General features: G+C 43.4%; 1 protein-coding gene across 2 annotated transcripts in view; it reads right to left on the bottom strand.

Moving 5' to 3' along the window:
* The window catches only part of SMG1 (SMG1 nonsense mediated mRNA decay associated PI3K related kinase), a 257696-nt gene that overhangs the window by 56170 nt on the left and 187724 nt on the right, over positions 1-13802 (bottom strand). For both annotated transcript variants that reach the window (XM_033962915.1, XM_033962916.1), the window contains 4 exons: positions 13034-13224; positions 7395-7567; positions 4847-5126; positions 1668-1940 (listed from right to left, as the gene is read on the bottom strand). In XM_033962915.1, the coding sequence (XP_033818806.1) occupies positions 1668-1940; positions 4847-5126; positions 7395-7567; positions 13034-13224 (917 nt within the window). The remainder of the gene's footprint in view (positions 1-1667; positions 1941-4846; positions 5127-7394; positions 7568-13033; positions 13225-13802) is intronic.

Below are 13802 nucleotides of genomic sequence, written 5' to 3'. Positions count from 1 at the left end.
CCTATGTATGGAAACAAGCAATGCTGCTGGTGAATGGATAGGGCTCGAAGCTGTAGATCGAAACTAGGTGGTTTGGATCGAGAAATCTCGAAGCACTCCCAAAGACTCTGCTCCTTGCATAGAGTGTGGAGGTTCCAATCGAGACACTCGCAAAGAATCTGCTCCTTGCATCGAGTAGATTCTTTGCGAGTGTCTCGATTGGAACCTCCACACTCTATGCAAGGAGCAGAGTCTTTGTGAGTGTCTGGTCTGGCTGCTACACACTTGATGCAAGGAGTAGATTCTTTGCGAGTGTCTCGATTGGAACCTTCACACTCTATACAAGGAGTAGATTCTTTGTGAGTGTCTCGATTGGAACCTTCACACTCTATACAAGGAGTAGATTCTTTGTGAGTGTCTCGACAGGAATCCGCACACTCCATACAAGGAGCAGAGTCTTTGGGAGTGCTTTGAGATTTCTTGATCCAAACCACCTAGTTTCTATCTACAGCTTTGAGCCCTATCCATTCACCAGCAGCATTGCTTGTGCATCGAGTGTGTAGATGCCAGACCAGACACTCACAAAGACTCTGCTCCTTGCATAGAGTGTGAAGCTTCAGCTCGAGGCACAAGCAGGGACTCAACCTCGCGAGAGACTGATTGCCCAGGCTGGATTACAGGAGGCATTGTCGAGGCAGAACCATATTTGCTCAATAACTGAACAAATTGATGCTCCAACATGGTCTGGAGAGAAGCCTGCAAAGGTGGATCCGCATCTGAAACTGGATCACTTGCTGAGGCTAAAGGCTCGAAGGTGGCAGTGGTGAGGACCAACACAGGAACCTTCTGCTAAGGTATCAGACCTGAGGGGGAGCTCAGGGGAAGATAAAGCAGGTGTACTCGAGGTGAAAGACAATCCAAATGAGGACGGTCTGATGAGGCTCGAGGTCGGTGAAAGCAGGAGGACCCTTGCTGGAAGGCGGGACCGAGGTAGCACTTGAGGTCGAGGGTGTCACCGAGGAGTTCATGCTGAAGAATTTCTCCAAGAAAACTCGATGACATTTAAGGGCTCGAGGATGAAGAGTAGCCTAGCGCTCGCACGACTTTGGATTATAGGCAGGCCCTATTTGTGAGAGAAATTGCACGCTGGCAGTGGCTACACTTCTTGAAGCCCGTGACCGGCCGGGACATAGGAGGGAAGAGAGCCGCTGTGCAGTTGAAGCCCCAGGCTGCGGTCGCACGGCCTGGCCCGCCAGTCAGTCACTTAAGAAAAAATTAAAAGTTAAAATAAGTCTTCTTTTTTTTTTTTTTAAACTGTAAAGAAAGTAACACAGCAATTCACAAAGAAAATAAACACAAACTGCGGTGAGAGAAGGCACGAAGAAACAAAGTTAAACACAGAGAGTCAAAGACGGACTTCTCAGCTCCGCGGAAAACTGAGAACTGAGGAGACGCGCCCTGTGCTGGATGGGAAGGCACTCGCGCATGTGCAGTGCGGCTGACTCGAAACTTCTAGTTTCTGCAATCAAGTCTGCTTGCGAGGCTTCCGCATCGGGGTTCCGTCGGTGACGTCACCCATATGTGAGAATAGGCTGCCTGCTTGTCCTAGGATAATACAGTAAAAAGAAACAAAAGGAGAAGACTACTACCATATGCCTTTTATTTGACTCAGAAAAAGCACAATTCACCTTGTCAGGGTGCACAGCGCAGAGATTATAACACTCGCCAGACTCAGCGATCCTTCCTCTCCATTTTCAAGGAGGAAAACTTTAATACAGCGTTCAATTTCTTTTAGTTGCTCCTCACAAACTGGCACTGTTACTGCCTCTTGTTTCAAGCGTTCCATTTGTCTCACAAGCCTGCTGTTAATATCTGCTGCATAGTGCTGTAGGGTCACTTCAGTGGCAGTTATGAACTGGCACACAGCTGGGGGTGGCTGGGGAGCATACTGTATTTCATACCTGCACAACCCAAAAGATTGAACACTTAAAGCATTTTCTACTAGAAAATTTATTCAGTTCAGCTATGTAACTATATAATCAGTAGTCAATTTTTATTTTATTTTTTTTATAAAATCTTTATTCGTTTTAAAACTTACAATAAGTGTGACAGTGAGTTAAAACATTAACATTAAATAGAACACTTAATAATCAGCAATAATCCAAATCATATAACTTATTTCCCTCACTCCTCACCCTTCCATAGCAAATATAAAACATTATGATAAAATTTTCTCCCTATCATTCTTATATTGTTAAATAATAAACTGAAAATTACCCCCCTCCCCCCAGCATTAAACTTGTAAATTTAAGGGAAAATGGTACAATATTTTGTTAATGGCTCCCTTACATCTTGAAACTTCCTTAAATACCATTTCTGTGTAGATATTGCTCTTTTATATATATGGCATAACGAGTTCCACCAAAAATTATAGTTTAATCTACTCCAGTTTTTCCAATTACATGTAATTTGTTGTATGGCGACCCCTGTCATAAGTATCAGTAGTCAATTTAAAGCAAAACTCTACTTGCTGCAGAAGTAAATTAACAGCTTTTAAAAAAACTGCACTGTAAATTCATTAAATTACTCAAGTCAATATTCATCTGCTACATCAGGTTATTTATTTGGGTTTTTTTCAAATGCCAGACATGGTGGTCAAAAACATCTGGCTATTCAACACCACTATAAGAATAATGGCCACAGCTGAATATCTGGATAGTGGAGTCAGCACTGGAACTTATCCGATACCACTGACAGTTGACTATCTGGATAGCTTAGGTTAGCCCTCTTGCTGTCCTAAGTTATCAAAATAGACTGAATCTAGGTGCTATCCAGATAGGTTTTGGTACTGCCTGGTTCCATCCAGTTGTTATTTGTATAGTGACTGACAAACACAAAGTCTACAAGGAGGACCGATGTTCTACAATGCTAACTAAGAATCCAAAAACACAAAAGGTAGAACACTAGCTTCCGAAAACACAGGAAATTATATAAAAGTTTATATATTTATTTATTCCACAATAAAAGCGAAAGCATGACAGGGACAAACTGTCAAAAGTGTAACAGTTATTGCATCCAATATACTCTGAGTAAGACCAGGACCGTTGGTCACTCATTGGATCTACTTTCATCAAATTAAGGATATGAGATTTTTTTTGTCTTCAAAATATTAAAACCAAAGTGGAGAGGAGGAAATCAAGACCTTATACTATTGGGTACATAACGAAAAGTCATTTTTAACTGAATCCCATGAGCCCTGATGGTCTCAACCAGGATCTGGAATTGGCAACCTTTTATAATTTCCATCATACCATAGTTATTGATTATATCAGAGAACATAGGTAGTAATATTTTCTTTATAATCATGAAACATCCAAAAGAATCATCATTCAAATAGAAATCACTGGTCCATATCAAAAAATCATTAATGGAAAAATCTTGAAAAAATCTTCTAGACAACTATATATTATTCACAACAAAAAAAATCCTTAATAAGCACCCAAAGGGGAGAAGCATCAGTCTCGATTGGAAAGGAATCATGGGGGCTCTTATAGCTCCTCTATTACAGTACCCAATTCAATAATCCTTATCAATTGTCAACATATGCTTCTACCCCCAACCTTCCTATTATAAATAAACTTTATTCAAAAAGACTTATTTTAAAATTCCCTTAGAAATGTTAAAGAAAAGCTCAATTTGTATGCTGAAATGAAGACACAAGCAGGTTGTGCTGAGGATGAAAAAGTGAAAAACGTGTTTTGGTAGTGGAATCCCCCGAGGCAGATCTTTTGATCGAAACACTGAGAAGGTTCATGCAATGGCTGTTCCTATTATCAGCATCCCTACTCCTATGTGACGGTGTCGGAAGCTTTCAAATAGTGACAGCGTTGGGGACCTGTGGACTAGATAACCTCACATGTTGATAATGTGATTACTGTTGAAGAAGGGTTTCTACATAAACTAGTTTTGCATTTTCTTTAACATTTCTAAGGTCCTGAAGGCCAAAAATAAAAAAAGTTGACAAAATTCAACCAAAATTAAGGGAATTGCTAATAAATAACGAAAAAAATTGAGTTATGAAAAAACAAACTAAAATCAGGAAGGCACAAAAAAAGGCATCTAAGTTTGACGCACTGAGAAGATACCGAAGATGCAACTTCTCAGATAAAGGAAAACTAAGAGCTGATGTTGGGTAGGAAGACACTGCACATGTGTGGTATGGATGTTGCCTAAAAATTTAAAGTGACAGCGCACTTGGCAGTGTCTGGACTGGGTTCTGTGGATGACGTCACCCACATGTGAGAATATAATGCCTGCTTGTCCTCAGAAAATAAGCATTTTCAACAGAACAGTTATCTACACCATTTCCCAATGTTCAAAAGCTTTTGTATGTAATGGGTAGGGGTAGGGTGAATAAGCCAAAGTACATGGTGGGTAACATCTTCTAATCTAGATCAGTTCCTCATCAATCATTTGCCCAAGTCTGAACTAATGAGTGGACTTTCAGCGTCAAAAAGCAGTTAATGGAGAGTAGGAAATGCTGCAACAGACTGCCTCACTACTTGGCGGGGGTGGGGGTGGGTGTCTGAGGCAAATAAGTGCTCTGAAAATTGAACCAACCCAAATTTGATGCAGGGGTATAAACAAGGCAGAAGAATAGCAACATCTAATGATAAGATAAAAATAAAACAAAGTGTAATAATTTCTTTCCAATCCGATGGAATGTTATAGAGAAAATTATATACAGAGCTCAGACAGTTATACACCTGCATACACCAAAGTGATTGGAAAGATTATCAGTTCAGACTTATCAGAACCTAGTTCATTAAATCTGCAAGAAAAACATCTGTCACCTTTGATAACTTACTTTCTGTAAAGGTCTTGACAGTTCTCCATTTTCATGTTATTGATAAGTTCTTCCATCCAGGTTTTCCATTGTTCTATCCTGTGCTTCTGAAACACAGTTTTTGGGTATTGCAGCGCCACGGTTGCATAGCTGTGCAAGTGTTCAAGGCAGCCTCGTAAGATTGAACGTCTCTGCTGGAGCAGAGCACCCATCTCTCCTTCATACTGCTCACACTGGCTGATCAGATGAGCTTGGCCTGCATTCTGCAGAAATGCTGTAGCTGGTACATAGCTGGGAGGACCTACAAAATCAGGAAAGTTATCACTGTTTTCAGAATAACAAAATTACTCTGGATTCAGTGCCCTTCTGTGAGCAAAGTCATGAATGGCAATCCAACATTACTCCTCAGATGATACATAGCAGCTGAAAAGTGCAAGAGATCTGATCAGGTGAGTTGAAAAATAATGGATTGAGGGTAAGGAGTAGATGACTAAAGAGGGAGGCTGCCAAATGCTCAGAAAGCCAGTCATGCTGATGTGCAAAATTTCCTTCATCTGCTACAGGCCTAAGGTGACCACGCATAGATTTATACATGCATACTCAATGACTTGTATGCATTTTAGGAATTTTTTAAAAACTTATATTATTTATAGATTATGCTGTGTTACTGTAATTGATCTAAATGTAATTCACTGTTATTGTTCAGTTTTACTCTTTTATGTACTGCATCGAACTGCAAGGTTTTTGCAATCTAGAAATTAATTTTTATGTTATGTTATTATATAACCAAATAACCTTGAATATATTAATATTTACTTGTATACCGCCTGGAGATTGTCTAAGTGGTTTACATTCAGGTACTCAAGCATTTTTCCCCATCTGTCCCGGTGGGCTCATAATCTAATGCAGTGTTTCTCAACCTTTTCAAGCCAAGTACCTCCTAAGTACCAACTGAGTATCCCCGGCCAAATTACACCCTAGACCCACCCAAACTCCGCCCCAGACCCACCCCCATAATAATAATACTAATTGTAGTGCAATTTCTTCCATCCATTTTTCATATACAAACACAATAAAATCTTATTAATACATAATGGTAACCACAAAATTAAAAAAAAAACTCACAAAGTACACTGTACACAAAGAATATGTTAATTATCATTTATATTTGGGGGGGTGTTCAGAGATGTCAAGGCAGATGACTTTAAAATATGCAATGTCACCTCAGCAACAACCATTCAAAAATAGACAAATATAGTGCAAAATATAGACAGAAGATATAAATTCTCAAAACTGATACATTTTGATCACTAAATTGAAAATAAAATCATTTTTCCTATCTTTGTTGTCTGGTGATTTCATGAGTCTCTGGTTGCACTTCCATCTGACTGTGCATCCAATATTTCTTTCTTTCCTCCTTCCTCCTGCATGCTTCCTCTCCTCCAGACCTCAATCCATTCCCCAACCAACATCTTTCTCTGTCCCTCCAAGGGTCCAACTTTTCTTCCTCTCTCATCCCCCAGATCATTTTTCACCACATCCCACCAGCCCCATGCCCATTTCCCCTTCTTTCATCCCTCTCCGACACCATGCCACATCTCTCCCTCCATCACTATGCCCAACATTCCCCTTGCATCCCCTTCAATCTATCCCTCTGTTCCCTCTCCATCACCATATCCAATATTTCTCCCTCTCATTCTATTCCCCATGCATCTCTACCTCACTCCTCTCTATGCCCAATTTTTCTCTTCTTTTTTCCCCATGTGCACCATCTCTTTCCCTCTAACTCACACACTCAGGCCCAACAATTGTCCCTTTCTATTCCCTCCCTCCTTCCTATGTCCCAAGTTAGTGCCCCCTCCCCTCACTGCCTTCCAACCTTTGACCTTCCTTCCTCCCTACTGCGCTGAACCCTCCCTCCCTGCCGCACCGAAGCCAGCCAGCCAGCCAGCATGCCTCCCTCCTGCGCCAAAGCCTCTTCTCACCCGGTCCACCGCTTGCCACAATTGCAGGAAAAGCCAAGCGTGGCCCACAAGCCTTCCCCCAACGTCAATTCTGATGTTGGAGAGAAGGTCTGGGCCAGCCAAGCAGCGATTGGCTGACCTAGACCTTCTCTCTGACATCAGAATTGACGTCAGGGGGAAGGCTTGTGGGTTGCGCTTGGCCCTTCTCTTCCTGCAGTTGTGGTGGCAGGCAGGGAGCAGCGGCGGGCGGGGAGATGACAAGGGGCAGATAGCGGTCAGCCAACGTACCTCCAACGAGCGGTCCGTGTACCCCCTTGGGTACGCGTACCGTGCGTTGAGAAACCCTTATCTAATGTATCTGAAGCAATGGAGGATTAAGTGAATTGGCTAGGGTCACAGGGAGCAGCACAGGGCTTGAACCCACAACCTCAGGGTGCTGAAATTGTAGCTTTAACCACTAGGCCACTCTGTCTTACATACAAAAAGAACATTGTGGTAATTATTTGTTTAATTGTAGAATCTCTATTAACTAGCCAAGTAAAACTAGAATCCAAAATGATGAGGGTAAACAGGCAGAATAAAAATCAAAGACAGTTTGACTATACCTAAGTCCATGGGGCTGCTTATCTCCTGAAGTAGGCCTGCAAGCTGTGTTGCCTCTAAATTATTAAAGGCAGCTTGGTACTGTGTGATCCATTGTTCAAATTCATTCAGCTTCACTTGGATTGCTTCTTTAACTGCTCTTTGCTGGGACTGAAGTTGGGTATGCTCTGAAAATCTGAAATAAATAAACTAAACTAAAATATAAATTTACTAAAGCACAATATAATGCATCCAAAGTGCTGTAGGTCATATTTGACAAATACAACACAGAACAAGCCCATATTAATTTTAAGTTGGCAATAGATAGATGGAACACAAAGAGAAGATTGGTAGTTACCTCAATAATCTTTCTGTTAACAGAGCATACAAGTCCTGACAGTAGGTTAATATCCCATACTCGCAAGTTGAATGCAGGAGGGTGAAATTTACATTTTTCAGCTCTGCCTCCCTTCTCCAGAGCTGTGGAGCCCTCTTCAGTTAGTACCAAAGCAAACAAACAGTAGTAAAACACATAAAACAAGAAGGAAGGGGGTACAGGGAATCTCTCTGCAAACACAGTTCTGTTCTGCTCTGTAAGAAATATCAAACAAAAGTTAAATAACATCTGAAATAACTTTGGGTCCAAGAACCAAAAAGCACCCATCCAAAATTCAATATTCATTAATCTCATGAAGCTTGGAGTGTCTTTCCTCTTGAAGCACTCTCCCTTAATTCTTCCATTTTTTTTTTTTTTTTTTTTTACCGACAGCATGAAATCTTGAGTAGTGGACACTGAACTCTTATCCAGAGAATATGCAGGCGAATCCCAGACTGATAGTGCAGATTGTCAGGACTGAATTAACAGAAAGAAGATTAAAGTACTTAATCCTCCCTTCTGTTATACAAGGTATACGAGTCCTGACAGTAGGTGACACATCAAAAGCAGTCTCCTGACTCTAGGGCGAGACAGATGAGCCTGCCATTGAGGAACCAAATTCAGTATCCTCTCTTGCTGCTACATCTACTCTATAAAATTTCATAAATGTATGGAGAGCAGACCATGTAGCTGCCCCACCAATTTCTTCAAGAGAAATTGCCCACATCTCTACCCACAAAGATGTTACACTTCTGGTAGTGTGCGCTCTCAGATTGTTTTCCACCGCTAATGTACATCTAAGATATAGCCATATGGATCCCATCTGGCAATGGTTGCTTTGAATGCTGGTTTGCCTCACTGACAAAAAGACGATCCAATTTCCGAAACTCCTGGGTCCGTTAAACATAAAAGCGAAGGACCCAACAGACATCCAACTGGCACAACTGCTTCTGTTCCAAAGAGCCCTCCCAACTGCCCAAGATCAGGAAGACCACAGACTGGTTGACATGAAAAGGCAAAACCACCATTGGCAAAAAAGAAGAACTGTCCGCAGCACGACATGCTCCCTAGAAAACTCCAGGAAGGGAGGCCTAAAAGAAAAAGCCTGCAGCTTGGAAACGCATCTCGCAGAAGTAATAGCCACCAGAAAGACAGCCTTAAGAGTAAATTCCTTCAATGTGCAGGAGCCCAGACGCTCAAAAGGAGGGCGTACAAGCACGGACAGTATCAGATTGAGATCCCAGGTTGGAACCAAAGGCTGTACCGCAGGCTGAAGCAACTTAGCTGCCTACAAAAAACAAACTACAGATGGAGATGAGGTCAAACGTCACCCATACAGCAAACCGCGAAACGTAGATAAAGCTGCAAGCTGCACCAAGAGGGAAGACCAGGAAAGGCCCCTGTCCAGGCCATCCTGGAAGAACTCCAAGATGTGAGGCAAAGAATTTCAAAAGGGAACCATGCCACTCATGGAACACCACTATTCAAAAATAAGCCAAACTCACACATAAGCCCGAGAAGTGGAAAGTCTCCGGGAACCCAAGAGGGTGGCGATCACATTATCTGAATAGCCTTTCTTACTGAGGTGTTCCCTTTCAAGAGTCAAGCCGTAAGACAAAAGGGACCCAGATCGAACATTGGAATGGGACCTTGCATCAGAAGGTTGGGCGAGAGGGGCAGCGGAAGAGGATCTGCCACTAGAAGACGAACCAGATCTGCGTATCATGGGCGCTTGAGCCAGTCCGGAGCCACAAGGATCATGCGGCCGAGGTGCTGAGTGATGCAAAGAAACACTCTGCCCATCATCGGTCATGGCGGAAATTCGTACAGGAGGTCCGCCGTTGGCCAAAGCTGCACCAGAGCATCCAGCCCTCGGCCTGAAGATCTCTGCGCTGCCTGAAGAACCGTGGCACTTTGGCATTGACATTCGTGGCCATAAGATCCATGACCGGTCAGCCCCAGCCCTGCACAATCAACTCAAAGGCTATGGGACTGAGACACCACTCACTGGGATCCAGCATGTGACAACTGAGGAAGTCCGCCTGGACATTCTCCACTCCCACAATGTGGGAAGCCAATAGGTCCAGAAGATGAGCCTCTGCCTAAGCTTTGAGTACAGTCACCTCCAGCACCACTAGACGACTCCTGGTTCCTCCTTGACGACTGATGTAAGCCACTGCAGAGGCGCTGTCCAAGAGAACCCAAACCAACTTGCTCGTCTGGAATGCTAGCAGCGCCAACCAGATAGCTCTGTTCTCCTTAACACTGATCAACCAGCTGCCCTGAGCTGACTGATCCTCCGGAGACCAGTTGCCCTGAGCTGAGCAACCGAGACACTGAGCTCCCCAGCCGAGGAGACTGGCGTCTGTGAGCAGCACAATCTACTGAGGCTGATCCAGACCAACTCCTAGTATCAGATTGGAAGACTGAAGCCACCAACAGAGACAGTGACGAACTAACCCCCGAAAAGGAATGGGAGCGTCCAGAGAGTGCATCTGAGGTGACTACTTCTGAAGAAGAGCATACTGAAGCAGCCACATCTAGGGAGGCCACCATTGACCCCAAGATTTGCAGAAAATCCTGCACCTGAGGACAACAATACTCCAGCAGAAAGTGAATCTGTGACTAACTTGCCCACTAAGGCCTCTGGGAGAAACACCTTCCCCAATCTGGTGTCAAAGAGAACCCTGACGTACTCCTGGTGCTGAGACAGAGTCAACTGGCTTTTGCACAGGTTGACCACCCATTCCAGCGAATGCAGAAACTCCACAACCTGAGCCGTAACCCAGATCAGCCAGTTGTCCAGATAGGGATGAACCAGAATGCCCTCCTTGCGCAAAGCCGTCGCTATGACCTCAATAATCTTGGTGAACGTCCGTGGAGCCATGGCCAGACCATAAGGAAGCATCCAAAACTGATAGTGTTGTCTCAAGATCGCAAAGTAAAGGAATCGCTGATGAGAAGTCCGAATTAGAACATGAAGATAGGCCTCCATCAGATCGAGAGACGTCAGAAATTCTCCCGGCTGAATGGTCAACCTCAGAGTCTCCATACGAGAAGACATGACCCAGAGCACCCTGTTGACTCCCTTCAGATCTAAAATGGGACGAAAAGACTCCTTTTTCTTGGGCACCACAAAGTAAATGGAATACCTGCCGGTGCAATACTCCTGGCTAGACACTGGATCTGGGCCCACCCCTGGTAAAACTCCCACAACCGGGCACCCACTGGCACCAGGGCAAGGGCCCCCAAGGAGTCATTGGGTTGGACGGGCAGCAGAGGGACTGCCGGAGGGATCACCCCCCTCCCAAGCAGGCCCCATGAAAGGACTGCATGCACTGAAAGAAACGGGCCCCGGAAGGCCAAGCAGAAGGGGAACCATGCTCGCCGGCACCCAAAGCCAATGAGGATTCCCTTTTGAGGCGGCCTGTACACCGCAAGCACAGACCGGCCAAAGTTACCTCACGTCTGGAGTACAAAGAGCACTTTTTGCCTTTAAAAAACAGCATAATACCACTACTAAGCTAAAAAGTAAAGTGCCGGTTAGCAATTAAAGTCAATTAAGGGCAACGGAAAGCTTCCTTTCAGACCGGGACTGCCTCAGGATTTTTTTTTTTCCCAATTCAATTTAACTAAATTGGAACAGATCCCACAGGGCTCTCAAAGCTATATGCCTTACCAGTATCAGTGGTAAGGCTTACAGCTGAGGCACCTCTAATCAAAAAAATTTTGGGGAGGGACTCAACCTGTCGAGTGTGACACCCCCCCGAGGTCGGATGGACCCCCAAAAGGGTCCCCCAAGCTCAATCCGGCACCAGATGGGACAAGAAGGCCTAAACAAAATCTAACAGGTCTACATTAAACCAGGCTTACCAACCCCACCTGTTGGAGACTGAGAGCAGACTGAGTGTACTGGGGAATGCAGAACCCACTTGTACTACAGCCAAAAGTTTATGTCTTAGCCTCCACCTTCTAGTCATGGTGAGCTATTACCAATCAGTTTGGAGAGACGCGGAAAGAAAAGGGGTGGGAAACTCTAAAGGAAGGGGCAGAAACCTTTAAAAATAAGACCTTTCCCCTGATTTCCTCATAGGCTGCAACAGCTTATTCACTGTGACCTATGCTGGAGATGTGCTGCAGCCTACCTCAGCTCTTAAAGTAGCTGGATCTGGGAGAAAAAAATCACTGCCTCGATGTGACTGTTCCTCCAACGCTGAAATCTTCAGTCTACCAGCTGAACCAAAGTCTGGCTGATCCTCAAACCCTCACAAATGAAATGGGGGGAGGGGGGAGAGAAATGCAGCCGGTGCCCTGAAGAGCCCTGCTGAGCCCTCTACGGATGCCTTACAGCATGTGCTCAAATCCCTGCAACCAAGTAGGCAAGCAAAGTTTCTAGGGGACCATACCCCTTGCTCCACAAAAGATTCAGAAGGCTGCCTAACAGGTACCACAGAGGGTTTGGTCTGTCAGCTGCAGACCTCAGAGCTTGGCCCCTGATCTGGAGAGCTCTGAGCACCGAAAGTTGCCAAAAACCACAAATAAGATTGAAAAATATAAAGAAATATACAGAGCAGATCAGAAAGACTCCTTTTGGCTCGTGTGCCAAAGGAAAAACTTAAGGGGACAGCAGAGCCCTTTGGTGAAGGTGATGTTGAAAAGCTGGAGTGGATTCCTTCTGCACAGCTTGCAAGCACAGGGAGAATACCCATCTGTCCAGAATGACACATCTATTGCACTAGAAATGCAAATATAGGCAATATAGAATGAGCTAGATTTAATAAATGGCAAACAAAATTAGGCGCTGGGATGATCTGTAAAAGGTGCTCTATACAGGGTGTCCTTTATAAAATATTCGTTTAGCATGCATTTTGCATTTAACTTTGTGTGCGAGCATTTATGCCTGCCATAGCCTGGTATAAAATGCTCACACCATTTTATAACATTGCACCTAATTTCTGGGAATGCATTGCCCATGCCCCTCCCATGACAATACCCACTTTGGAGTGGCATGATATAAAATTTTAAGCACACATTTTAGAATTGGGCAGATTCACATGTAACTCCTGATTACTGCCAACCGAGTGCTTGTTAATGGAGCATCTAACTGACTAAATTTATACACAACTTTGGGATCAGTGCCCAAATATGGGCAACATATAGAGAATCTGGGGGGAATACATTTAATAAAACAAAGCTTTCGGCTCACATAAATCTGATTCAAGAGTCACCAACTCTCAGTTACATTAAGAAATTCATACAAATGGATGTTTCAAATGTTTGCCTAACCTATGTTGAAGGGTATGAGATGGGTGATCAGCTCCTTCTGCTCCATCCAGGAATTCAATCTCTTCCAGAAGTTTTCCTTGTAATTTCTCGCCTTCTGTCAATTCTTCTTGTAAGCTCAGATACTCTTCTAAACTGCTATCCAGCTTAGGGAGGACAGCCAGCATCTCATCTCTATTCTTGAACCAGTTTACCTGCAAGATATATTTACACGCATTAGCTAAGAAGAAGTCTTGTCTATTGTTTTAAAGCACTACACAAAAGAAGTTCACATGCTTCCAAAGAAACTTCCATACTAAAAGTAACAAATTCTTCAGCAATAAAGAAAACTTTTAAAAGGAGTACCTTCAGCATCATATCTTCACACATATTCAAACAGCATTCAAGATTATTCCAGTGTACTTTTAAAACCTCTCCGTTAAATGACATGAGAAGAGAACACAGCCAATCACCCGTAGCACAAACAATTAAAATCAACAACATCTAATCAAGTTTATTATTTAAACTATAAAATGACAGGAGGACACAGTTTGTCTCTTTCCCAGCCCTGTGGGCTGTCCCATTCCCACAGGCTACATCTATCCTTGCCCCGTCCTGTACTCATGGACACTCTCCTCATTTAAACAAACACTTATGATTTTATATTTAAATGTTTTTATTAAAGTATAAAAAGGGACAATATTCTGTACAACTGTTTATAAATCACAAATAGAGCCTTCCATTTTGATCTGATTTTGGTACAACTTTCCCAAAGATTCAGTTGCCTATGTTT

The sequence above is a fragment of the Geotrypetes seraphini genome, chromosome 11 (assembly GCF_902459505.1).
Source record: "Geotrypetes seraphini chromosome 11, aGeoSer1.1, whole genome shotgun sequence".
In the NCBI taxonomy this organism is placed as follows: domain Eukaryota; kingdom Metazoa; phylum Chordata; class Amphibia; order Gymnophiona; family Dermophiidae; genus Geotrypetes; species Geotrypetes seraphini.
This window is presented reverse-complemented; position numbering and strand designations above follow the sequence as displayed.